This window comes from Nerophis ophidion, linkage group LG06 (assembly GCF_033978795.1).
Source record: "Nerophis ophidion isolate RoL-2023_Sa linkage group LG06, RoL_Noph_v1.0, whole genome shotgun sequence".
NCBI classification, from domain to species: Eukaryota; Metazoa; Chordata; class Actinopteri; order Syngnathiformes; family Syngnathidae; genus Nerophis; species Nerophis ophidion.
Genome location: NC_084616.1, coordinates 46,032,455 through 46,060,134, shown reverse-complemented (window position 1 = coordinate 46,060,134; position 27,680 = coordinate 46,032,455). Strand labels below are relative to the sequence as shown.

Below are 27,680 nucleotides of genomic sequence, written 5' to 3'. Positions count from 1 at the left end.
AAATGTCTCCGTTAGCCATAGGTTTAGCTATAACCCATAAAGTAGGCAGGCATGGAGCTATTTCACAGCGTGTTTATTCCATCCGGCAGGCTAATACACTGACACACAACATCCGGATTCTCATCATGCATTGCTTCAAAAATGATCTAAATCATGGGTGTCAAACTCTGGCCCGCCGTGTAATTTAATTTGGCCCTTGAGGCAATATCAAATTAACATTAGAGCTGGCCCGCTGCTGTAACACCGCATTCACCGCTAATACTCTTACTTGCCAACCCTCCCGATTTTCCCGGAAGACGCCCAAAGTACAGTGCCCCTCCCAAATTTCATCCCGGACAACAATATTGGGGGTGGCCCTTAAAGGCATTGCCTTTGGTGTTCTCTACAACCTGTCGCCACGTCCACTTTTCCTCCATACAAACAGCGTGCCGTCCCTGTCACATAATATATGCGGCTTATACACTTACTCAAGTGAATGCAAGGCATAGTTGGTCAACAGCCATACGGGTCACACTGAGGGTGGCCGTATAAACAACTTTAACACTGTTACAAATATGCGCCACACTGTGAACCCACACCAAACAAGAATGACAAACACGTTTCGGGAGAACATCCGCACCGTAACACAACATAAACACAACAGAACAAATACCCAGAACTCCTTGCAGCACTAACTCTTCCGGGACACTACAATATACAACCCCCGCTATCACCAAACCCCGTCCACTTCAACCCCGCCGCCGAAAAGAGACATTCAATTTTTATTTAAATTTTGATATGCCATTGATATTTTTGGATTATTATTATTTGAAACTCGATTGTGCATGTCACTATAAAGTTATATAAGCCTTGCTTGTTCAATATTCAATGCAAAACTTGTTTGGGTCCCTATTAAAAGGTTAATTTGTTCAACCTCAGCTCGCGGCTTTGTTGCGTTTTAAATTTTGGCCCAATCTGTATTTGAGTTTGACACCGCTGATCTAAATCATAGATGTTCGGTATTGAAATCGGCAGGTTAACCTGATGGGAACATCCCAGTTGTCAACATGTGACAGTAGTATGTCAGTTAGTCTACCTCCAACTGCTGTGGCAGTATTGTATATAAATAGTCCAAAATTGTTACTCTATTTGCTGATATCCATCTATTATAGTGTTATAAAAAATCATCTTTTATATCCAGAAAATTAGTTTCGTCTGAATAGATTACGTCCTCTGCTGGTTGCGACCAAGTAGTGCAATATAGTAGTCCTCCATTGTTTCAACACAAACTATGAATCTATGAAATTCCACATGGGCCACGCAATTGTTATTGAGCAAAAGTTCATAGTAAATCAATAACATAGGTCTCATCCAGACGTTGACAGTTGTCACTCTCCTCTGACGCAGTGCCTCCGCCTCCTGACTCACACCTTCAACAGCGAGTACAACCAGTTGGTGAACAGCATCAGCGACTGCAAAGTGAGACATGTCACAACCGCACCAGAACGCTAACGTCAAATGTTGTCACGCTCGGTCGCCAACATCCGTCTTACCTTCTCAGCTCTCCGACATCTCTCCGATCGGACGTGACCTGTCGGTGACCAGCTTCAGCAGCGCCACCCTCACACCTTCCTCCACCTGCCCATCTCTGTCAGATTCCCGCTGTGGTTCTGTAGAACAGAAGTAAATATTTTGTACAGTCAGCGACCAGCCTAGAGATGTTCAACTTTTACTGACAGTGTTGAGTTTTTGTACCCAAGAACACCAGAGAACTGCTCCCATGCGTCTAGCCCTTCCTGCTCGGATTACGAAAACTTCCCGATGGTGCCCACACTGGAGGCGTCCTACCTTGCCCGTGCTGGGAAGAACGAATTCCTCAACTTGGTGCCTGATATTGAAGAAATGAGGCCAGGGTAAGAGTTGCCATGAAGCCCATGACTTAATACAGGGGTAGGGAACCTCTGGCTCGACAGCCAGATGTGGCTCTTTTGATGACTGCATCTGGCTCTCAGATAAATCTTAGCTGACATTACTTAACACGATAAGTAATGAATAATTCTGCTGGTAATCACAGTGTTCAAAATATCGTTCAAAATATAAAACATTCTCATGCATTTTAATCCATCCATCCGTTTTCTACCGCACTGGTTCAACAAGTATTTTAATTATTATTGGTTTTGCTTCAAAATAACAATGTTATTAAAAGGAGTGAGAGACTTGATATACTCTAAAAATGTTGGTCTTACTTAAAAATGCACGTATTTAGTTGTATTCAGTGTTAAAAAAAATATTATATGGCTCTCATGGAAATACATTTTAAAATATTTGTCTTTCATGGTTCTCTCAGCCAAAAAGGTTCCCGACCCCTGACTTAATAGATATGACCTCTTTATGTGGCATGATTTAAAGGCTATGTAGTAGATTCTCAGCTCATAATTTTGCTCTCTATTAGATCTGTTGTGTCCAAGAAGGGTTTCCTGAGCTTCATGGAGCCAAGGTCCAACTCGTGGGTGAAACACTTTGTGGTCGTGCGGCGGCCTTATGTCTTCATCTACAACAGCGACAAGGACCCAGTGGAGCGAGGTGTCCTTAACCTTTCCACAGCGCAGGTGGAATACAGTGAAGACCAGCAAGCCATGCTCAAGGTAGATTGTCAAGTCAATAAATGTTTACTTTGACCTTTGCACTTTAGATACCGGAATACATACAATTGTAGGGCACCAGCATTTATGTGGGCTACCAGGAAAATTATTTCACTTTCTTTTTTTTATTGTATTGCAATGATACCTCAATTTACGATTATCCTAATTAAAAAAATTAATCACTTGAGAGCCCTAATAGTTACGCGTTACTCTTCCTGCTTCAAAACAAACATAAGTGTTGATTAGACAGTTGATGTGCACGTTTCAGCATCACTCGGAGAGCGACACAATCCTGCCCTCCAACCACCGGAACTGAGAGCGTAGTGCACAGGAGGAAAAGCAGACAACAAAATTTGACAAACCATACAAAATATGTCCTACCAGTTAGGACACAAGCTGCGGCCACAAACACGGCCAAAAACTTGTATTCATAAAAAATATTGAGAAGCTTCGTATGCTGTGTTTGACATGTTTCGTTTTGTTTGGTCTCCTGACTCAACAAAGGAACATTTGAGCATTACCTTTGATACACGAGACCCATCTAATGCTTGTTGACGAGTCTGATCCATCTGGTCCGTCACTTAAATATGTCCGTGTGCAACATAAACAACTATTTGCCTTTTCCTTTTGTTACACAACACAGGAGCAGCTTGTGGGAGACACTTACAAAGGTAGCTCCCCAACGTACTGTATAAGCTGAACAGGTTTATTACATTGTTTAAAACAACTGCTTTAGTTTTTTTATAGTGCGTTCTATTGTATTGTTTTTCAAACAATATTTAGTAAAACATGTTCAAATGTTGCTGTTTTGGGAGGGCTAAGCACGGATTAAAATTATTTTAATTAATTTCAATGGGCGGGGCTTATTTGAGATACAAATTTTTCGAGTTACGAGACCAGTCGTGGAACTAATTGTCTCGAGTTGTACGTTTAGGTTCTTCTGTATCTAACAATTACAATGTACCAAAGCCCGAAATGGAGCATTATAAAATCATGCACCCGGCACACAATTTTAGCCAGTTTGTAAGCTCAACAACATAGTTGAACTGTGGAAAAAGATGCATCAGCTTCTTACAGTCACTGAATAAATTGCCCGCGTTTTCGGGATCTGTGATTATCTTAGGTGTGGACATTTCACTATTGAGCTCGCTGATGCTCCTCAAAACAGCACCACCTACTGAGACTAGGATGTTGTTCACGAAGTCCCTGCGTCATACAGGTGCTGTTCATATTATTAGAATATCATGAAAAAGTTGATTTACTTCAGTAATTATATTCAGAATGTGAAACTTACATATTATATCAATTCATTACACACATAGTGATATATTTGAAATGTTTATTTCTTTATATTTTGATGATTAGTACTGACAATTACTGAAAATCCCAAATTCAGTATCTCAGAAAATTAGAATATTAGTTACGATTAGTACCAAAAAATATTTTTTTTAAATGTGGGCCAACTGAAAAGTATGAACATGGAAAGTTTCAGCATGTACGGCAATCAATACTTAGTTGCAGCTCCTTTTGCCTGAATTGCTGGAGCAATACGGCGTGGCATGGAGTCGACCAGTCTGTTGCACTCCTCAGGTGTTATGAGAGCCCAGGTTGCTTTAATAGTGGCCTTCAGCTTTTCAGCATTGTTGGGTCTGGCATCTCGCATCTTCCGCTTCACAATACCCCATAGGTTTTCTATGGGGTTAAGGTCAGGTGAGTTTGCAGGCCAATCAAGAACAGGGATACCATGGTCCTTAAACCAGGTACTGGTAGATTTGGCACTGTGTGCAAGTGCCAAGTCATGTTGGAAAATGAAATCTTCACCTCCATAAAATTGGTCCGCGGAAGGCAGCATAAAGTGTTCTAAAACTTCTTGGTAGACTGCTGCATTGACCCTAGAACTCAGGAAACACAGTGGACCAACACCAGCAGATGACATGGCACCCCAGATCATTACCGATTGTGGAAATTTGACACTGGACTTCAGGCAACGTGGATTCTGTGCCTCTCCTGTCTTCCTCCAGACTCTGGGACCTTGATTTCCAAAGTAGATACAAAATGTACTTTCATCTGAAAACATAACTTTGGACCACTCAGCAGCAGTCCAGTCCTTTTTGTCTTGAGCCCAGGCGAGACGCTTTTGACGTTGTCTCTTATTCAAGAGTGGCTTTACACAAGGAATGCGACAGCTGAAGCCCATATCTTGCATACGTCAGTGCGTGGTGGTTCTTGAAGCACTGACTCCAGCTGCAGTCCACTCTTTGTAGATCTCCCCCACATTTTTGAATCGGTTTTGTTTGACAATCCTCTCAAGGGCGCGGTTGTCCCTCTTGCTTGAACACTATTTTCTACCACATCTTTGTCTTCCCTTCACCTCTCTATTAATGTGCTTGGACACAGAGCTCTGGGAACATCCAACCTCTTTGGCAATGACCTTTTGTGTCTTGCCCTCCTTCTTTAAAGTATCAATGGTCATCTTTTGGACAGTTGTCAAGTCAGCAGTCTTCCCCATGATTGTGTGTCATACAGAATCAAAACGAGAAACCATTTAAAGGCTTTACCAGGTGTTTTGAGTTAGTTAGCTAATTAGAGTGTGGCACCAGGTGTCTTCAATATCTGACCTTTTCACCATATTCTAATTTTCTGAGATGTTGAATTTAGGGTTTTCATTGGTTGTCAGCTATAGTCATCTCCTTTTTGGCAAAAAACACTCGAAATGTATCAGTCTGTTTGGAATGATTGTATACATTCTACAAGTTTGACTTTCTAAATGGAATTAATGAAATAAATCAACTTTTTCATGATATTCTAATTATATGACCAACACCTGTATTAAAGACAATCTTTATTTCTACGTTAAGTAGAGAGACACATTTAGTGTCAGAGTCCAGTCTGTGCTCCCATTGCAGTGTTGTATTTGTCCATTATTTGGTTTGATACTACATGCACTCAGATACGTTCCACCCAGTCTGCCTTTGTACAGCCTGCCTAAGTGCTTGTTGTTGTCCCTATAAAGGTATTTTTATTTGGTTTAGTAAAACTAGTTTTACCTGTAATATAAAGTGTGTCATAAATCCCTGGTAATGTAATGGTACCCACTTCTGCCTCTCATGGCAGAGGTTATGGGTTTGATTCCCGGCCAGGGTTGCATCTAATCTATTTGATGTGAAAAAGAAGCCAAAACCTCTCATAGATAGATAGATAGTACTTCATTGATTCATTCAGGAGAGTTCCTTCGGGAAAATTAAAATATGCTCTCGACCTGCTTTGGGGAAAAATAGTGTATACAGTATACCATTTATTTGTTAAGAAATAAATATATTATTACTATGCATATATTACACTATTTATAATGATTCCCATAAAAATAAATTAGGTGTATAAAAATGTAATTACAAATAAATAAGTTAGAGCTGTCAATAATATTGAAAAATCACCAAAAATGATTGCAATAATCATGTAAGTATGCAGATTAATCACACAATTTATTTCGACCGCAGATGCTCCCTTACCTTGAAAGTGGCGCACGTTGCCATACTGTCAGTGATCAAGTCAATGTATACATCAGTGCAAAGATGACCGGTGTGCTCCGCAGGAGAATTTCACTTCAAAGTAAAATCTGACTGGACTTTAGATAAAACGGTTACCAAGTTTTGAACAGATAAATGACTTGCATTTAAGTCAAACATTTAAAAATCATTCTGTATGACATTCTGACGGTAAAATTGCATTTATGTCCAAATATTTATGTGTTTTTTTTAAAGTTAATTTAAATTACGCAAATTATTAATAACTTATGATTACCGGTTATCTTTATCATTCCAAATTTAAAACTGTGATGCATTTGATTAAAAAAAATATATATCATTTGATAAAACTAAAATTAATAGAAATATATTCCTCTGCCCTTATAAATGCCATGAGGTTATAAACATGGTCGTCATGGTGAAGGAGCTGACCCAGAAGGCAAAACTTTCAATTTACCGGTCGATCTACGTTACCATCCTCACCCATGGTCATGAGCTTTGAGTTATGACCGAAAGGACAACATCACAGGCTCAAGTGCCTGAAATGAGTTTTCACCGTCAGGTGGCAAGACTATCCTTTAGAGATGGGGTGAGAAGCTCTAAGCGGAAGATGATGGATGGATGGATAGATGGAGGTTATAAACACTATTATAACCGCCGCCATTATATGAGGAATAGATGTGGTCATGTGTTGCTAGGCAGAATTTGTGAGAGAAAAAAAACAACTGTCCAAAAATAATGACAAATGACATTTTAGTGTGTTGTTTTCTTTCAGACACCCAACACGTTTGCTGTGTGCACAAAGCACAGAGGGATCCTCCTGCAGGCCAACAACGAGAAAGACATGAACGACTGGCTGTATGCTTTTAACCCTCTGCTTGCTGGAACCATCAGGTAAGCACACTTCTAGCATTCATTGAATGATGTATGACAATAGTGTGAATAATAATAGGGTTTCCTTTAGGTCCAAGCTGGCAAGGAGGCGTAGTGGTCTCATCAAGAACTGAAGAGGACGCTGCAAATTTCAATCTTTCTAAAAAAAAAACAAAAAAGGAAAAAAAAACGCCTTTGAACAAACCAAGTGTTAACACCTAATAATCATTGTGATTCTTGGCAGTTTTCTCTTGTAAGTAGACTTGTGGCTTTAAAGTCTCCTTTCCTCCAACTAACCGTGGCTTTAAAGTCTCCTTTCCTCCAACTAAACGTTTAACATAAGACCTCCTCATACCTTCCGACAAGCCGATTTACCGCTCCTCCCCTCCGCCTGTATCGATTCTCTGTCTTTTGCTTTCTTCACAGCAACATTTTGTTCTGCTTTGCTGTCTTTACCCCTGCGTCGCTTAACTAGTAGCATGTTGTAATAGTCCACTCGTGTGCACGATCCTGCAGATAATGTTTGTCGGGCCACTCATTTTCCGTTTGCCAATCATGTGTAATAACGTCCATCAGTGTTATTTGTCTCCCGTTTGTTGAAATAATTGCCGCATGACAAGAGCAGCCGTCCTCAGGAGAACACACAGTTTGCTTACTGATAACAAGTCATGAAGGGAACATATATGATATTTAATCGCTCCAAGGAATGCTTCTGCAAAATCTTGTCGGAACAATTGCTGCTAAAGTGAATAAGATTTGCTTCAGGTTACTGCCTCTTTCTAACATAAACACCAAGGCCCCTCCTCCTGTAACTATCTCCATAGATAACATTCATAACAAACACGGTGTTGAGGTTCACATCTCAGAGAGAGCCACAATGTGTAAAAAACCAGTGCTCTCTCTCTGAGTGATAACTAACAATCATGCATGGATAAAAGTGTCAACAAAGAATATTGTTTGATGAAGGAAGACAATTTTATATCATGTGTGCACATTGATAACTGGTCTGTGGTCAGCGAGCGTTTCGGGCTCAGCTTGCTTTTTATGTTTTTTTTTTTTTTAGGTTGCATCAACTTAATGTCACTGTGTCGACGCCACATGTTATATCTATTCTTCTTTCTGTTATGTTGCTATTGTTACAATTACATGTTTCATAAGTGAACAGGGAAGTTTTATTGCAATATTTGAGTTTTTAACCTAATTTTGCACATGTGAACACAATATAGCAAGACAAGGACTGATCTTTTTATTATTATAAAAGCACATATCAGAGCTACACTGGATGGCTGTTACTCAAAAATGTTGAAAGAAGAGATACTAAGGGACACAATATACACAGTTTCTTTATCCAGGCTATTGTGGTATAAAAATTATTAAAATTAATTAGTTCTGTGCAACATGTGCACTTTTGACTCACTCTTTTCTATGTGAAGGGTGCAGATGGGCATTATTTAACTCTGGCCAACCAACCAGTAGTTGCCTGCTGCACAATGAATGCATTTGTATGAATCGAAGGTCAGCGAAGGGACTAAAATGTGTTGACTTTTCTCAAAAGTAATCATTTGTCCCCAGGTCAGCCAACCTGCTGGGTATGAAATGTGATCACTTAGGAGAACAGCTTTTTCTTGCCAGGGCAGGTTTTTTTTTTCCACGAGTGGCTAATTTTGCAGAGTTCTTGTGTATTTATTGTTTGCAATGTACATATTAGTTTGCAGATCTTTGCACATAATAAAAAAAAGGTTAAACTAACTTATATTTAAAAAATCTGTGGTTTAGTTGCTCTTTAACCAAATGATGGCGTGGCAGTCGAATGTATTGTGAAGATGTGCGTAAAAAACAAGCAAAAAGGGGGTAAAAAAGAAAAAAAATGGAGCCTGTTTTTCCTTGTTGGAGACACTGGGTCGCATGATTTCTTCCTTTTTTCATGAGAAAAGGGAATAAAGCAAATATCTGCCTGGGTTTGCAAATACATTTACTCACTACTCATGCTAGCCAGCCATAAGGTCTTTATTTGTCTTATATCAGGGAATATACAGTAATAATAGGTAGCTAGTGATATGAAGGTGACCAACTATTGTTTGTGCTTCATCACTTCGACACATTTCCGTTGATGCCTTTTTAAACCGAACAAGCTTCCCCTCCTGGCAATTATTATTATCCCTTTGGATCACTAAAAAAAAGAAAAAAAAAAGGCAAGCATTAACACTGTACATTGTTTTGTTTTTTGTTTTCATACTTATTTTGTAAATATATGTGTTGTACTGAGCTTGAATTAAAAAAAAAATGTAAATATGTTGACTGTATTTGTAATAATTATAATCCATTCGCTGTATAGCATATAGATGTGTCATGCAGATGTACTAATAATTATAATCTGTGTATGGTAACCCTGCACCATTGGTCTGTTTAGTGAATGATGAAACAATAAAAGTGCAAATTAGCAGAACGAGCGATGCCTGTTTTTCTTTTCCTGGGTGCAAGCAACAGCTTGTGCTTGTACAGTAAGGCTTTATTTCTACATGTTCTACTAGAATTTTATATATATATATATATATTGCCAAAAGTATTTGGCCACCTGCCTGGACTCACTTATAAACTTGAAGTGCCATTCCATTCCTAACCCATCCATCCATCCATTTTCTACTGCTTATTCCCTTTTGGGGTCAAGGGGGGCGCTGGCGCCTATCTCAGCTACAATCGGGCGGTAGGCGGGATAGACAACATTCCTAACCCGTAGGGTTCAATATGATGTTGGTCCACCTTTTGCAGCTATTACAGCTTCAACTCTTCTGGTTCCAGAGTGTTTATTGAAATTTTCGACCAGTCCTGTAAAAGCGCATTGGTGAGGTCACACACACTTGTTGGTCGAAAAGGCCTGGCTCTCAGTCTCCATTCTAATTCATCCCAAATGTGTTCTATCGGGTTCAGGTCAGGACTCTGTGCAGGCCAGTCAAGCTCATCCACACCAGACTCTGTCATCCATGTCTTTATGGACTGTGCTTTGTGCACTTGTGCACAGTCATGTTGGAAGAGGAAGGGGCCCGCTCCAAACCGTTCCCACAAGGTTGGGAGCATGGAATTGTCCAAAATGTTTTGGTGTCGTGGAGCCTTCCAAGTTCCTTTCACTGGAAATAAGGGGCCAAGCCCAACTCCTGAAAAACAACCACACACCATAATTCCTCCTCAACCAAATTTCACACTCGGCACAATGCAGTCTGAAGTGTACCGTTCTCCTGGCAACCTCCAAACCCAGACTCGACCATCAGATTACCAGATGGAAAAACATGATTCATCACTCCACTGCTAGAGTGGCAACATGCTTTACACCACTGCATCCGACGCTTTACATTGGACTTGGTGATGTATGGCTTAGATGCAGCTGCTTGGCCATGGAAACCCATTCCATGAAGCTCTCTGCATACTGTACGTGGGCTAATTGGAAGGTCACTTGAAGTTTGAAGCTCTGTAGTAATTGACTGTGCAGATAGTCGGCCACCACTTTGGACTGTGCGCTTCAGCATCCGCTGACCCCTCTCTGTCAGTTTACGAGACCTACCACTTTGTGGCTGAGTTGCTGTAGTTTCCAAACTCTTCACTTTTTTTATAACAAAAGCCGACTGTTGACTTTGGAATATTTAGGAGCGAGGAAATTTCATGACTGGATTTGTTGCACAGGTGACATCCTATGACAGTCCCACACTGGAAATCACTGAGCTCCTGAGAGCGGCCCATTCTTTCACAAATGTTTGTACAAACAATCTCCAGGCCTAAGTGCTTGATTTTATACACTTGTGGACGGGCCAAGTGTTTAGGACACTTGATTCTCATCATTTGGATGGGTAGCCAAATACTTTTGGCAACACAGTGTATATATTTATGTTTATATAAGTATAAATATATAATGGTTTTCAGTCATTTTCTGGAGTTAATAAAAAAGGGTTACGGTGCGTTAAACTGTATCAAAGCATATGCTGTGTGAGAAGAACAGAGGACATTTTGTGTGATTTAATACCCTGATAACATTCCCTGCCGATATATTATAAGTCCTAAACTAGTCATAAGATCAGAAGAGAACAATATACAAGAAGAATATCAAATAGGATGTATTCAGTATGAGTACAAAGCATATACGGCAATTTCATTTGTACAGAGCCAGGTCATAATATTGTACAGTATGACTATGTGCCTTTTGATTGATTGAAATTTTTATTACTAGATTGCATAGTCCAGTACATATTCCGTACAATTGACCAGTAAATGGTAACACTCAAATATGTTTTTCAACTTGTTTAAGTCAGGGTCCACGTTAATTCATGGTAAAACCACTCATGTACATATTAGGATAGGATAGGATAGGATAGGATAGGTCTTTATTGTCATTGCACAAGTACAACGAAACTTTGTTTTCAGCACAAACCTGTTCAAGATTAGACAAACAAACAGTGTACAGGGTTACAGAACAAGAACGCTGATGGGTCGCCATAAGGCGCCCCGTAAAAGATGGGAAAAAGGTCAACGCTGGGGAAGGATGAGTAAAAAAATACAATCCAGACTTGGCTCCTAAGGGGGCCCGGTCTGGAGTGGGAAAAAAACCTCCATAGCAAAGCACATATACATATTACAACATACATCTCGAGATATCTAGCAACAGAGGGAAGGTAGTTCAAGGTCATGGTGGTAGGTCGCAGCTCTCAGGCGCTGACCATCCATTCATCACCCCTATGGGATTTGCATCAAGGGCGTTGAGTTGGGGGGGATGGGGTGTGTATGTGTGGCGTACATTTTTGTGGATATGTGCGTGTGCGTGTGCGTGTGCGTGTGCGTGTGCGTGTGCGCTTGCGTGTTCGTGTGCGTGTGTGTGTGTGTGTGTAAGCCTGTAGTGTGTCTCTGTTCCGCGGCCTTGATGTATTGCAGTCGCTAGTCCAAAGTCAACAACAACAGGTGTGTGCCCATGAGATACAAGAAAGGAGTTTGTTGTGTCTTTGTTGCGCTGTTCTTCGGGAGAGTCTCAAAGCCAGGGAAACAATCCAAGTTAGAATGATTTGTATGCGAGTGAAAATAAAATGTGCTTTTCACTCTAAATGATCTATTAGGGTTCCAATTAGTGTATATTTTAAAAGTCGACTAGTCAGCGAGGAGAGGTTGATTGGCAACACTAAATTGACCCAAGTGTGTGAATGTGAGTGTGCATGTTGTCTATCTATCTGTGTTGGGCCTGCGATGAGGTGGTGACTTGTCTAGGTTGTACAACGCCTTCCACCCGAATGGAGCTGAGATAGGCTCCAGCGATCCCAAAAAGGACACGCGGTACAAAATGGATGGATGGATAGTCAGCGAGGATTTGTTGATTGGCAACACTAAATTGGCCCTAGTGTGTGAATGTTGTCTGTCTATCTGTGTTGGCCGTGCGATGAGGTGGCGACTTGTCCAGGGTGTACGCCGCCTTTTGCCCGAATGCAGCTGGGATAGGCTCCAGCACCCCCCCGCGACCCCAAAAGGGACAAGTGGTAGAAAATGGATGGATAGTCAGCGAGGGTTTGTTCCACTAGATAAACAAGCCAAACTTAGTTTTAACTCATTTTTTAAATCTAATTATATAGTACATTCAAATGTAATAAACACATGACCAAGAAATTCAGTTTTAATTTATTAATTACACAACGTACACAACCACAGAACAAATAAATGAACAGACTTAAATTGCAAGATTTCCTGTAAACATATTTTTATACATATGATTTTTCTAATCATTGTTCGATTATGTTGATTAATCACTGTAGCCCTATTACTTATGTCTATTATAACCACTGTTCTATAATAAAGGGGATGACCAAATTAGCCACAAAAATAAGCAATGGAAGTATCGCAGAGAGGCGTCTATGGCAGTGTTTTTCAACCATTTTTGAGCCGAGGCACATCTTCTGCGTTAAAAAAATGCAGAGGCACACCACCAGCAGAAATCATTAAAAAAATAAAACTCAGTTGACAGTAAAAAGTTGTCACAATTGTTGGATATGACTTAAATCCATAACCAACCATGCATCACTTTCACCACCTGTCACATCATGCCGTGACGTATTTTGAGTTTGTTGCTGTTTTCCTGTGTCGTGTTTTAGTTCTTGTCTTGCGCTCCTATTTTGGTGTCTTTTTCTCTTGTTGTTGGTATTTTCCTGTAGTAGTTTATAATGTCTTCCTTTGAGGGATATTTCCCGCATCTACTTTGTTTTATCAATCATTAATATTTCAGTAGTTTTTGTCCTTCTTTGTGGGGACATAGTTGATTGTCGTGTCATGTTCGGATGTACATTGTTGACGGCGTCTTTGCTCCACAGTAAGTCTTTGCTGTCGTCCAGCATTCTGTTTTTCTTTATTTTGTAGCCAGTTCAGTTTTAGTTTTGTTCTGCATAGCCTTCTCTTAGCTTCAATGCCTTTTCTTAGGGGCACTCACCAGGCACCTTTTTACCTGCACACTGCCCACCGCTGTTCCCGACATTTACAAAGCAATTAGCTAATGGCGGCCACCTACTGATTTGGAAGAGTATTACACGGTTACTCTGCCCAGCTCTAGACAGCACCGAAATTCAACAACAACACAAAATTTGCAGACTATAATTACTGGTTTGCAAAAAATATTAGGTGAAAATAGATAATCTCCCATGGCACACAGTGGTTGAAAAACACTGGTCTATGGTACAAAAAATATACACCATAAAGAAATAGGAATTAGAATTAAATCCAATATGATTAATTTATGCAAACCTTCCTTAAAAAGATGAAAAAGATCCGTTTACGTAAGGAGTGGCAGCCCACTCATGCAATAACGGAAGCGATCCCTCAGATTCTTAACCAATCATGTTTCGTCACTTGCATGGCTTCAGCGGTCATGATGGCCTGTGATTGGCTGGCGGTGCGAGCGGGGGGTGGGGTTTAACTCGCTGAGCTCAGGAGGAGGAAGAAGACTTCTGTCATTTGGGAGACATCACGGTAGCAACGTCATTCTGAACACAATGGCTGAGTAAGTTTTTAAACACTGTTTGCCTTTTTTTTTTGTACTAGAACGTTGTGAGGCTGTAACGTTGTATGGGCTTAACTAATTTATTTTGTTTTGACTTATAAGCGTGACAATGGCGCTACTATAGCTTGTTTGCTAGTGCATTGTGGGGGTTTAGTCTGGAAAGTGGCGTGGAAATTCACTTCCTTGAAATTTTACCACACATTCTCCTTTATAATTATATTATTGATTAAACATTGACTTTTTACTGATGTACTTGTTAGTTTTACTATTCCTACTACTACTTAATAGTTTGTGTTTGACTTTATTACACTATCACAGAGCTGACATTGCACTGATTGGTTTGGCTGTCATGGGCCAGAACATCATCATGAACATGAATGACCATGGCTTTGTTGTGAGTGCTCGTCAGCTCTTCTACATGTTACTGAAAATGTACATTCAATAATACTACCCCACGGTTCCCTTATTCAGGTGTGTGCCTACAACCGGACTGTCTCCAAGGTGCATGACTTCCTCAAGAACGAGGCTAAGGGCTCCAAGGTGATCGGAGCAGAGTCCCTTGAGGACATGGTGTCCAAGCTGAAAAAGCCCAGGAGGATTGTCCTGCTGGTCAAGGCTGGACAGGCTGTGGACGACTTTATCGACAAGCTGGTTGGTGTCTGAAATTGCCAGAATCGCCTGAACGCAACAATTTCATGTTGCTTTGGGCTCCTTAAAGGCCTACTGAAATTATATTTTCTTATTTAAACGGGGTTAGCAGGTCCATTCTATGTGTCATACTTGATCATTTCGCGATATTGCCATATTTTTGCTGACAGGATTTTGTAGAGAATATCCACGATAAAGTTCGCAACTGGAGAAAAGCCCTGCCTCTACTGGAAGTCGCAGAAGATGACGTCACATGTTGATGGCTCCTCATATATTCACATTGATTTTAATGGGAGCCTCCAACAAAAACAGCTATTCGAACCGAGAAAACGACAATATCCCCATTAATTTGAGCGGGGATGAAAGATTCGTGTTTGAGGATATTGTTAGCGACAGACTAGAAAAAAGAAAAAAAAACGCAATCGCGTTGCATTGAGACAGATTCATATGTTTTTAGAGACATTTACTAGGATAATTCTGGGAAGTCCCTTATCTTTCTATTGTGTTGCTAGTGTTTTAGTGAGTTTAACAGTACCTGATAGTCGGAAGTGTACGTCCACGGCCGGGTGTTGACGCGCAGTGTCTCGGGGAAGTCGACGCCTGCTGTACGGGAGGCGCAAGCTCAGCTGATATCCGGTAAGTGGCGGCTTTTTAACCACAATTTTCTCACCAAAATCTGCTGGTTGACAAGTGGTCGGGATCCATGTCCACTGTGATCCATGGTAAAGTTTCAACTCCGTGAATTTTAAACAAGGAATCACTGTGTGTTTGTGTGGCTAAAGGCTAAAGCTTCCCAACTCCATCGTTCTACTTTGACTTCTCCAATATTATTTGAACAAATTGCAAAAGATTCAGCAACACAGATCTCCAAAATACTGTGTAATTATGCCGTTAAAGCAGATGACTTTTAGGTGTGTGTGTGTGCAGCGCTCATATTCATAACAACCCGTGACGTCACGCGTACACGTCATCATTACACGACGTATTCAAGAAAAAAGTCCCGGGAAATTTAAAATTGCAATTTAGTAAACTAAAAAGGCCGTATTGGCATGTGTTGCAATGTTAAGATTTCATCATTGATATATAAACTATCAGACTGCGTGGTGGGTAGTAGTGGGTTTCAGTAGGCCTTTAAAAAGGGGTTGAAAAGCGCTATACAAGTACAACCCATTTACCATTCTTTTGCCCTCGCTCAGATTCCTTTGCTTGAAGCCGGAGACATCATCATTGATGGCGGCAACTCTGAGTACACCGACACAACGGTAAGGAAGAAGGAACACCATATTGCTGCGCATGTCCCAACTGTTGTTTTTTTGTGTTTGTTTTGCACAGCGGCGCTGTAAGAGCCTGAAGGAGAAGAACTTGCTGTTTGTGGGAAGCGGAGTCAGTGGCGGTGAGGAGGGGGCACGAAAAGGACCCTCGCTTATGCCCGGAGGACACGCAGAGGCCTGGTAAGTCTCGCATTGTCGCTGACAGTGTTTAATCAGATTTATTGTCATTCCAGAATGCATATTTTTGTTTATAGAAGTGTTAAAGATCCAAGCGGGACAAAAAAAATCCTAAAGTTTGACACATCAATTATATTTGTATTATATCACAACTTTACTCTCATTGCAGCCTTTTCCAATACAATATAAGTTATTGTAGTAAAGCAATGAACGCATAATTTCTGTTTATTATTAGTTATTTATTCCTACTTTTATTATTCCATTTGATCTATTACCTGTTTACTCTTTGTGTTGTGCTATTGCAACTGTCCTGTATACTGTATGTGGTGTTGCTGCTGCTGCTACTGGAACCCTCATTTCCCCTAGGGCACGTATTCTCAAAATAAGAAAATAAATGTTTTATTACATTTATAAAAAGCAATAAAAGATTTTTATCCCCCCAAAAAATAAAGATAACAAAATACACTTTGTTCAAGAAGAGACTCAGGGCAGCAAGGAAAGTGGAGACTACACCAACACATAATGTGTGTTTACGTTGGTGTATTATTTTTGTCTTGACTTACTTGAAACCCTGGCTAACCGATTACTACAAACCCTGTTTCCATATGAGTTGGGAAATTGTGTTAGATGTAAATATAAACGGAATACAATGATTTGCAAATCCTTTTCAACTCGTATTCAATTGAATGCACGACAAAGACAAGATATTTGATGTTCAAACTCATAAGCTTCATTTTTTTTTGCAAATAATTATTAACTTAGAATTTCATGGTTGCAACATGTGCCAAAGTAGTTGGGAAAGGGCATGTTCACCACTGTGTTTCATCACCTTTTCTTTTACCCACACTTAATAACCTTTGGGAACTAAGGAGACACATTTTTGAAGCTTTTCAGGTGGAATTCTTTCCCATTATTGTTTTATGTACAGCTTAAGTTGTTCAACAGTCCAGGGTCTCCGTTGTGGTATTTTAGGCTCCATAATGCGCTACACATTTTCAATGGGAGACAGGTCTGGACTACAGGCAAAGCAGTCTAGTACCCGCACTCTTTTACTATGAAGCCGCTCTGTTGTAACAAGTGACCTGGCATTGTCTTGCTTAAATAAGCAAGGGCGTTCATGATAAAGTTGCTTGGATGGCAACATATGTAGCTCCAAAACCTGTATGTACCTTTCAGCATTAATGGTGCCTTCACAGATGTGTAAGTTACCCATGCCTTGGGCACTAATACAACCCAATACCATCACAGACGCTGGCTTTTGAACATTACGCCTAGAACAATCCAGATGTTTTTTTTCGTCTTTGTTCAGTAAGACACAACGTCCATAGTTTCCAAAAACAATTTTAAATGATGACTCGTCAGACCACAGAACACTTTTCCACTTCGCATCAGTCCATCTTAGCTGAGCTCGGGCCCAGCGAAGCCTGCGGAGTTTCTGGGTGTCGTTGATAAATGGCTTTGGCTTTGCATAGTAGTTTTAACTTGCACTTACAGATGTAGCGACAAACTGTAGTTACTGACAGTGGTTTTCTGAAGCGTTCCTGAGCCCATGTGGTGATATCCTTTACACACTGATGTCACTTTTTGATGCAGTACTGCCTGAGGGAACGAAGGTCCGTTATATCATCGCTTACGTGCAGTGATTTCTCCAGATTCTCTGAACCTTTTGATGGTATTACAGACCGTAGATGGTGAAATTCCTAAATTTCTTGCAATAGCCCGTTGAGAAAAATGTTGTTCTTAAACTTGTTTGACAATTTGCTCATACATTTGTTCACAAAGTGGTGACCGTTTCCCAATCCTTGTTTGTGAATGACTGAGCATTTCACGGAAGCTACATTTATAGCCAATCATGGCACCCACCTGTTCCCAATTAGCCTGCACACCTGTGGGATGTTCCAAATAAGTGTTTGATGAGAATTCCTTAACTTTATCAATATTTATTGCCACCTTTCCCAACTTCTTTGTCACGTGTTGCTGCCATCAAATTCTAAAGTTGATTATTAAAAAAAAAGAAGTTTTTTTCAGTTTGAACACAAATAGGTTGTCTTTGTAGCATATTCAACTGAATATGGGTTGAAAAGGATTTGCAAATCATTGTATTCCGTTTATATTTACATATAACACAATTTCCCAACTCATATGGAAACGGGGTTTGTACATTACCTTATACCAGGTTCTGCACACGGAAAAGTGCTAATAACAGTGTGTAAAGTTGTGAGGAGCGGATAGAGTGGGTACCATGCATTGGGAAAAAAGAGCGTTGGGTTTTTAGCTGGGTGAGGCACGCAAGCACGATTCTAATGTGAGTATAAAGCTGGAAAAGTATTTGAATGCTGAGTTGGAATATAAGATGTCTGGCGGTGTGCAAAGTGGTTGTGTAGCATGGCGTCAAAACGGTGCCAAAATCCTTGACACGTAAAAAAAACACAATCTGCGTACGGGCATACTCATTTTACGTGTGCATGTCCTCTTTGCGTAGACCAGTGGTCCTCAAATTTTTTTCGACAAGTACCACCACAGGAAAAAATAGTCTCTCTATGTACCACCATAATGACCATTATTATAGTACAGTAGCGTAGTAGGCCTACGTATTCATAAAAAACAAGGCAGAGGTTTTATTTCAAAAGTATATTTAATATTTTGGCCACTGTAACATTACACACAGTTTGAACAGTAACACTGTATTTGACTATTTAATTAAGTGATTATTTGGCATACTACTGGATGGAGCCGTGTACCACCAGTGGTACACGTACCAACACATCGCGAACACAAACAAAGTGCTGAACGTGGTTTTTACGTGTAACTATGTTGCCCGTGTTTTGACGCCATAGTCATGTTTTACTTCTGCTAAAGGCCTCACATAAAAGACATCTTTCAAAGCATTGCTGCCAAGGTGGGAACAGGAGAGCCCTGCTGTGATTGGGTGAGTGTCCACATTTGAATTATGGGGGATTTTTGTGGCGTCTTTAGTACCTCGCAATAACCGAGTGGTTGTCTATGCAGGTGGGAGACGAGGGCGCCGGGCATTTTGTCAAAATGGTCCACAACGGCATCGAGTACGGCGACATGCAGCTAATTTGCGAGGCCTATCACCTGATGAAGGACGTACTTGGCATGGACCATGATGAGATGGCACAGGTGAGCGTTCATGGACGACTTTAGAAGCTATTTTCTGTAGACCTAATCCACCTGCTTTGTGTCTGAACCCCTCAGGCTTTCGAAAACTGGAACAAAACGGAATTGGACTCGTTCCTCATCGAGATCACCGCCAACATCCTGAAGTACCGTGACCCCGATGGTACACACCTGCTGCCCAAGATCCGTGACAGCGCAGGACAGAAAGGCACAGGGAAGTGGACTGCCATTTCAGCCCTGGAATACGGCACACCTGTGACTTTGATTGGTAAGGAAGTAGCTGCTTTCCTAACTTTTTCCTCTTCTGACTCATCTGTCGTTGTCAGAGGTTACGCCAATAGTGGCCCATCAAACCTGTTTCAACATGAGGAAGTGTGAATGGTCTGAGCAGCTAACGCTAGCTGGCTAAGTGAGTCTCTTACTGGCAGCGAGGTTGATTTGTGTCCATCCTTAAGAAGATTGAAGGCTTTTCTAGCAGTGTCCTCATCTCGGGTGACATAAGGAGGATTTGTTGACCTACGATCTGCCTTTCATAAACAGACATGGTTTGTCCTCGAGGTCAGAAGGTGTACAGTTTTAATATTTAAAGCCTGTGCAGTGTGGGAGTTTGGCATTGCTGAGTGTGTGATTGCAGTACAACCGGCCTCATTGTACAAGAATGGAGCTGCAAGTCAGCATGGTGTACTGTGCACATTTTTCTCGCCAGTGTCGACATTCCTCGCTGGGATAGTTCTGTGGACACAGGCTATACAAGTAATATTCATGTGTACACAAAAAAACATCCCCTAAATGTTTTTTGCAGGATGTGAAGTGCATACCAAAGCAACAGATGGCGCTGCATCGGCAAACTATAACATTATTTTATACAAGTCAGACACCCACCCATCCATTTATCAATTTTCTACCGCTTGTCCCTTTTGGGGTCACGGGGGGTGCTGGAGCCTCTCTCAGCTGCATTCAGGCGGAAGGTGGAGTACACCTACGAGGCATATTCTCTAACCCTTGTTCCGCCGTGCTGCCCCATTTGTGGTAAATGCAATATAAATAGGAAGATAAAAGAAAATGTTAAGTTAAAGTACAAATGATTGTCACACACACACAAAAAGTGGTGAAATTTGTCCTCGTCATTTGACCCACCCCCCTTTTCACCCCTGGGAGGTGAAGAGACCAGTGGGCAGCAGCGGTGGCCGCTCACAGGAATCATTTTTGGTATTTAACCCCCAATTTCAACCCTTGATGCTGAGTGCCAAGCAGGGAGGTAATGTGTCCCGTTTTTATAGTCTTTGGTATGACTTGGCCGGGGTTTAAAAATCTACAAGAAGATCCCTGCTATTGTGAAATTTCCCTAATGTGGGATTAATACATGAAAATGCCTGAATTTAAATGCTGCATGGAGGCATCCCTGTGTGCTACACTGGCTTGCTCCTCCCCCTCCAAATCTCCAAGATAGCTTGATGTTGACATTGTGCTCTAATTTCGGATCAAAATGTGCAATAGGTGATTGTTAACTTGTAATTATTCATTCAGGTTCTTCTCCAATAACCCTCTTCGTTTTTCGCCACTCGCTACAAAGGAAGCTAACATGCTAAATGCATCAAAGCACAATTCAGGGTTAGACCCTAAATTTAACTGACATATTAATTAAATACACATTAGTATTATAGAATGTATGAGTACTTACTCCTAGTAAATGATAATGAAGGATGATTGATAGAAGAGATGTAATCAGAGTCAGAGTCTTTAGCCTGGTCATCGTGCCGTGCTTCCATTTGTGGCGCAGCTGCACGTGACTATGCTGCTCCGCAGGCCGCTGGGTCGTCCTGCTCGTTGGAGAAGGTGTCAAAATAATCTGCACTGCTTGCTTGTAATTTCACTAATGTTTTAGGGTAATATATATGTTTGTGGTCACCTTATTTTTATCATCATTATTATTATTATTATTATTATTATTACACCTCAAATTTCTCACTTGTCTGACTTGAAATCAGAATCGTCAAACCTTGCGTCCTTTGCCAGTTAGCCAATCAAAAGTGGTTACAGGAAACAGCAAGCTTGTGTGCGCTGCAGCAAATGCAGTCTGTGGAATATTAACAAACACGCAGATATGTTTAATGATGACTGTGTAAAATGGTTGAAGGAATTCTCTAGTGACACCAGTACGAGGTTTAAGATAGCGTTAGCTACCAAAAGAGACTTTTACCTTGTTTCTGCTTGTTTGTTGCTCTTAAATATGCGGAATGCTTTCTCATAACGTGCTGCATCATTGAGATTTGTGTAATACTCCATTTTGCAGTGCTGTATTTCTCAGCTCAAAATGACAGCAAACCTTTTGACACCATTCCTCATCTTCTTTGGGCCCTTTGCTCTCTTTCCACCTTGTGTGTGTTTTTCTTTGAAACATCGTTCTTTATCTGCACTGCGCTGTCCCTGTCACACGTCACCAGCAGCGTGATCTGCATCACCAAATGCTGCACCGTTCCTATCTTAATTTTCCAGAGGGAACTCTCCGGAAGGAATCAATAAGGTACTATTTATCTGTGTGCTCTTTTCGAGCAGTCTTGCGGAAACCTAAAATATTTACATTTTATTTCCGTGTATTTTACTCATTAAACAAATAATTGACTCATCTTGCCTCCACTAAGTCATGAAAATAATGTGGAGCTTCATAACAGACTAATTCCTGCTTCACCATTACGATAGTGGGGCATGAACAAGTCCAGGGATTCCATTATTGCCATAATGACTACTGTTAATTGGCAACTAAATTGATTAAAATTAACTTAGAAAAAAAAAACTTATTCGGGTGTTACCATTTAGTGGTCAATTGCACGGAACATGTACTCTACTGTGCAATCTACTAATAAAAGTTTCAATGAATCAATGCTCTTGAAGTTAACAGAATGCTTTTAGAATTGTGGAAAAAGTAAGAGAAGATATTCACCTAAACTTTGATTCATTCAAACCCCAGGTTAAACTTTATAATACATGCAAGTCATGCTTACCTTGTAGTCGAGCTACTTCATGTATTTTGAACTCTTCCACCATTTCCTGCTTGCTCAATAACCCGTTTTGCAAGTTGACTGGAAACTTCTTTGCACACTACACTCATTTGTGTTCCCGTCTTCAGGCGAGGCTGTCTTCGCCAGATGTCTGTCCTCTCTGAAAGAAGAGAGAGTGGAGGCCAGCCACAGCCTGTCAGGACCACAGGGAGTCACCTTCAAAGGGGACAAGGCCACCTTCTTGGAGGACATTAGGAAGGTAGAACTGTCAGTGGCACATGGTTGCTCAATTAGATTTCCTAACCATGATGTCCTTCTTTTTTTTTTGGTCCTTTCATCACGTGTTGACTATGAAAGCCGTATTACACATAATAGTAATTAAAGCCTGTTGAGGAGTAACTATTATATTGTCCAAAGGGAGTGTCACCATGCCAACACCAATACTTACAGTGCATCCGGAAAGTATTCGCAGCGCTGCACTTTTTCTGCATTTTGTTGTTTCAGCCTTATTCCAAAATGGAATTAATTCATTTTTGTCCTCAAAATTCAACACACAATACCCCATAATGACAATGTGATTTTTTTTTTTTTTTTTTTTTTAAATCACATGTACATAATGTATTCAGACGCTTTGCTCAATTCTTTGTTGACGCACTATTGGCAGCAATTCCATCCTCAAGTCTTTTTGAATATGATGCCTGTCTTTGGGCAGTTGTGCTCATTCCTTTTTGCAGCACCTCTCAGGTTCCATCAGATTGGATGATTTTCATCCAGGATGTCTCGGCACATCGCTGCATTCTTTTTAGTCTAGTCAAGGAGGTGACCAAGAACCCAATGGCCACTTTTTAGAGGTCCAGCATTCCTCTGTCGAGAGAGGAGAACCTTTCAGAAGGACAGCCATCGCTGCAAAAATCTTAACAATCATGCCTATATAGTAGAGTGGTCAGATGGAAGCCATTTCTTAGTAAACTTGCACCTGAAATATTCTCAGACCATGAGAAAAAAAATTCTCTGGTCTGATGAGACAAAAATTTTACTTTTTGATGGAGGAAACCAGGCACTGCTCATCACCAGGCCAATGCCATACAAGTAAAGCATGGTGGTGGCAGCATCATGATCTGGGGATGTTTTTCAGCGGCAGGAACCGGGAGACTAGTCAGGATGGACGGAAAGATGAATGCAGCAATGTATAGAGACATCCTGGATGAAAACCAACACTTCCTATCCAACTTGATGGAGCTTGAGAAGTGTTGCAAAGAGGAATGGGCGAAACTGCCCAAAGTTAGGTATGCCAAGCTTGTGGCATCATATTCAAAAAGACTTGAGGCTGTAATTGCTGCCAAAAGCTGCATCAACATAGTATTGAGCAAAGGCTGTGGATACTTCCATACATGTGATTTTTTTTGTTGTTGTTTTGTTTTTCTTTTAAATATATTTGCATATTAAAAAACGATTTTACAACATTGTCATTATAAGATAATTTGTCTGGAATTTTGAGGACCAAAATGAATGTATTACTATTTTGAATAAGGTTGTAGCATAACAAAACATGGAAAAAGTGAAGCGCTGTGAATACTTTCTGGAAGTCCATCTTGTGTAAGATGTGTGACATGATGGCTTTGATGAAACGTGCTCATATCAAGTCTGTTTCCAGGCCCTGTATGCCTCCAAGATCATCTCCTACGCTCAGGGCTTCATGCTGCTTCGCCAGGCGGCCAAGGAGTTCAGCTGGTCCCTCAACTACGGCGGCATCGCTCTGATGTGGCGAGGAGGCTGCATCATCCGCAGGTTCATATCAACAATAGAGCACAGACCTCATCTAATGTCTTTATAGGCACTCCCCCAGGGGAAAAAAATAATTTTTCAATAATCCTTACAGCAATGTCAACATGATTTGAGGTATTGAAATTAGAATGTATCATAATTATTGAACTTGTCTTTGTGCCTCTAGTGTGTTCCTGGGTAAAATCAAGGAGGCGTTCGACAGAGACGCTGAGCTGCAGAACTTGTTGTTGGACTCTTTCTTCAACAATGCCGTGCAGGACTGTCAGGTATGAGAAAGGGTGATGATGCAATGCCTGCCTTGATGCTAATTTCCTCTTACAAAAGTCTGCAGTGAAGCAACTCTGTTTTTTACAGTTTTGTCATCACACATTTGATGGATTAACACCCTCAGAGATGTAATATTGTCGTTAAATTAGTGGTATTTGGCATAATCACCTTTCTTACTATCTCAAAAGGTAGACTTTTTCTAAAAATTAGGAATTATGATCACGTGAGAAAAATAGCTCAAGATTGCATGCTATGAAAGATATAAATGATAACCAATTTGGCGGATGAGAGAGCTTTTAATACTATTATGTTGATGACACATTCTAGCTTTGTCCCGCAAATTTGACAGAGACACGTGAACAAAGGCGTCCTCAAAGCAATGTAGCGTTCTTGCTCGCGGCGAACGTCCCTTCACAATGCAAAACCGCTTTTAAGACCGCAATCCTCGCCTCCATGACAACAAATAAAATGTTTTTTACAAGTTACCTTATCACTGCAGGACAATGATAATGCCACACTACACACTGTAGAACCTTTATTTGTAGATTGCACAGTACAGTACATATTCCGTACAATTGACCACTAAATGGTAACACCCGAATAAGTCTTTCAACTTGTTTAAGTTTGGGTCCTCGTTAATCAATTCATGGTAACTAAGCTAAGGCGCTTGAATGTAAACAAAAGTGGACGGATGTTTACAAATATCGACAGAAACAAAAGCAAATAGTATAGTATAAGGTTGGTACTACATTGGTTAGATTGATAATCTTTACTGTCAAATAATATTTTGTCGTTTTTGTTACAAAATCAGGAAATAAGTCCCTGGACACATGAGGGCTTTAATGGCAAACACTAAAGGATTTAAATCAAAGCCAATAGTGGGAATTATTTGAATATTTATTTAAAATAATTAAACCGCCATCCTGTGTTTTTTGTCTGGTTATACTTGTGATAAAAAAAAAAAAATCATTCAATGATCTTTAAAAATGTAAGTATCAGTATCAGCATTGGTCTGACAATACCGCATATTCTGTAACTACTTGGTATTAAATTGAACAAATTAGCAAGTAAATTTTTATTAGTTCTGGGAAAATAATAACACCAGAAATGACACAATCTGTTACTGAATACATCAGCAGATAACCAGTAAACTTTTTAAACCTGTTTTAAATTGGCTCGATTGCCGTTTACGTACCAAATAATTTATTGTGATATATATTGGAATCGCAGGAGGCTGCAATATATATTGTGATATACATTTTAGGACATGTCGCCCATCCCTGCTGGAAAACTTTGCAATGAGGCGTGATTAATCATACTGTGCAGTTGGTGCTTAAAGGTGAACAAATCAAGCGCTCCTACTGTGTAGGACAGGGGTCTCAAACTCATTTTAGCTCGGGGGCTGCTTGGAGTAAAATCTGTGCACATGCTGGCCGGACTATTAAAATCATGGCATTAAAAATTAAGACAACTTCAAATTGTTTTCTTTTGTCTTACTTTTGCCAAAAATAGAACACACATTCTGAAAATATTACAATGAAAATATACAAAGAAATACCGGCAGCGGTAAAGTTTAGATCCATGAAGGAAGGAAGAAAGTGACAGAATGTTTATAACTGAATACATTTACATATGCATAAAAATATGTTTTCTTTTTTATTTTATTTTTTTTTATCAATTAAGTAACATTTATGACAACCTTTTTCCAAAACACAATGTAGAATGTGAGATACAACAGGATAATGCATACATTTATCATTTGTTTTCAAAACGGTTACAAAAAATTTACTGTGGCACCCCATTTTTATGACTTGATGGGGTCCCTGGGACCCCATTTTGAAAGTTCCTAGCGCCAACACTGATGGACTATTGTTGCGTGCAAAACAGCAGCACGCGGCTGTGGCCTGCGGGCCGGGTCTAATGCTAATCAAATATCATCCCGGGGGCCATAGATAATTCATTCCAGCCAGTTATGACCCCGGGGCCTTGACTTTGACACTCCTGGTGTAAGAGGTTCCAAACTGTCCCTAAACTCATTGGACCTCACAGTGTAACCAAACATGGTGTCGGCTGTGCGGGACTTCTTTAGAGGAAAATATCCCGTGTCCTGCCCGAACCAAAAGCCCTGCAAACACTCCGCTTGGGAAAAAAGGTGTGCAGAAACAACAGTCAAATATATTTAAAAAGAAATCTGAGATATAAATAAGTTATTGGTTTTGGCTTGGACATAAATATATTGCGTGTCCGTACTCTTTTATAGAATTCTTGTATTGTAACCTACTCAGAGGCCTAATGGTTAGAGTGTCCATCCTGAGATCGGTAGGTTGTGAGTTCAAATTCCGGCCGAGTCATATCAAAGACTATAAAAATGGGACCCATTACCTCCCTGCTTGGCACTCAGGATCAAAGGTTGGAATTGGGGGTTAAATTACCAAAAATTATCCCCGAGCGTGGCTACTGCTGCTGCTCACTGCTCCCCTCACCTCCCAGAGGGTGATGAGTCAAATGCAGAGAATAATTTCACCACACCTAGTGTGTGTGTGTGTGTGAGACAATCATTGGTACTTTAACTTTTATTGGATGTCATTAGACTGTGTACCTAATGAAATATCCAAAGTGAGGAATAATTGTTTTATGTCAGAAAAGAGGAAGAACTTTTTAAGAAGGTAATGTTTGCTTTGTAGGAGTCGTGGCGTAGAACAGTCAGCACTGGCGTCCAGCACGGCATCCCTATGCCTTGCTTCACCACCGCGCTGTCCTTCTATGACGGCTACAGACACCACATGCTGCCTGCCAACCTCCTCCAGGTAAACAGCATCAACTGAAGAACTGTCATTAACTTTTGGAGCAAACAAAGGTAAAGCGTTGTGTTTTGTGCAGGCTCAGAGAGATTACTTTGGAGCTCACACGTACGAGCTGCTCAGCAACCCGGGACGCTATATCCACACCAACTGGACGGGTCACGGTGGGAACGTCTCCTCCTCGTCCTACAACGCTTAGTGAGGACAACATGGCTGAGGTGATGTTACCTGTGAGGAAAAGTGGAGATGCTACACATTCCACCTTTTTAACCACGCTCCCAACTCCCAATTGTGTCGTTGCACTTTTATTTTTCAACACATAGAATGACAGATGACTAAAGTGCATATGTGCTGTCAGGCTGCTTAACACTGGATTAAGGCAAAGTGTTGCACTGTGCTGCGTTAGACTAAATAAAGACTTCAATCCCTTTATAATTAGCTTGCACGTTCCTTACTCTCCATGTGCCCTAAACAGGATTGAAAAGGGTTTGTTTGTTTGTAATTCTAAATTAAGCAACAAGTTGGCAGCATTCTTAACAAGCTCATCCACACTGCACT

General features: G+C 40.6%; 2 protein-coding genes and 1 long non-coding RNA gene across 31 annotated transcripts in view; 2 read left to right on the top strand and 1 right to left on the bottom strand.

The window, feature by feature from the left end:
- kif1b (kinesin family member 1B) overlaps positions 1-9,464 on the top strand; it is a 131,224-nt gene extending 121,760 nt beyond the window's left edge. For 25 of the 27 annotated variants that reach the window (XM_061903885.1, XM_061903890.1, XM_061903892.1 and 22 more), the window contains 6 exons: positions 1,387-1,458; positions 1,541-1,662; positions 1,740-1,892; positions 2,432-2,624; positions 6,921-7,039; positions 7,110-9,464. In XM_061903885.1, the coding sequence (XP_061759869.1) occupies positions 1,387-1,458; positions 1,541-1,662; positions 1,740-1,892; positions 2,432-2,624; positions 6,921-7,039; positions 7,110-7,152 (702 nt within the window). In that variant the 3' untranslated portion in view covers positions 7,153-9,464. Of the gene's footprint in view, positions 1-1,386; positions 1,459-1,540; positions 1,663-1,739; positions 1,893-2,431; positions 2,625-6,920; positions 7,044-7,109 lie in introns of those variants that run through there. The other 2 variants (XM_061903903.1, XM_061903904.1) reach the window with 1 other exon arrangement.
- Positions 59-22,326, bottom strand: LOC133554774 (uncharacterized). 3 transcript variants are annotated; one of them, XR_009807208.1, is made up of 4 exons: positions 22,273-22,326; positions 1,735-1,867; positions 1,533-1,649; positions 59-1,451 (listed from the first exon to the last, which is right to left on the bottom strand). It is a non-coding gene; the product is annotated as an uncharacterized LOC133554774 (long non-coding RNA). The 3 variants fall into 3 exon arrangements; XR_009807206.1 differs by lacking the exon at positions 22,273-22,326 and adding an exon at positions 3,143-3,293; XR_009807207.1 differs by lacking the exon at positions 22,273-22,326 and adding an exon at positions 3,003-3,142.
- pgd (phosphogluconate dehydrogenase) lies at positions 13,944-27,557 on the top strand. Its single transcript, XM_061903914.1, has 13 exons — positions 13,944-14,033; positions 14,352-14,427; positions 14,505-14,684; positions 15,878-15,943; positions 16,014-16,132; positions 18,989-19,058; positions 19,139-19,273; positions 19,349-19,538; positions 22,398-22,528; positions 23,924-24,057; positions 24,221-24,320; positions 27,006-27,128; positions 27,202-27,557. The coding sequence occupies exons 1-13, from the start codon at positions 14,026-14,028 to the stop codon at positions 27,319-27,321; spliced, it is 1,452 nt and encodes a 483-aa protein (XP_061759898.1). The 5' UTR covers positions 13,944-14,025; the 3' UTR covers positions 27,322-27,557.
- Positions 27,558-27,680: the final 123 nt, after the last annotated feature.

What these genes read in the sequence shown, in the direction of transcription:
- pgd (XM_061903914.1), top strand. An exon ending in CTGAGTACACCGACACAACG is followed by an intron (nt 15,944 to 16,013) that starts GTAAGGAAGAAG and finishes TGTTTTGCACAG; the next exon opens with CGGCGCTGTAAGAGCCTGAA. An exon ending in ATGCCGTGCAGGACTGTCAG is followed by an intron (nt 24,321 to 27,005) that starts GTATGAGAAAGG and finishes TTTGCTTTGTAG; the next exon opens with GAGTCGTGGCGTAGAACAGT.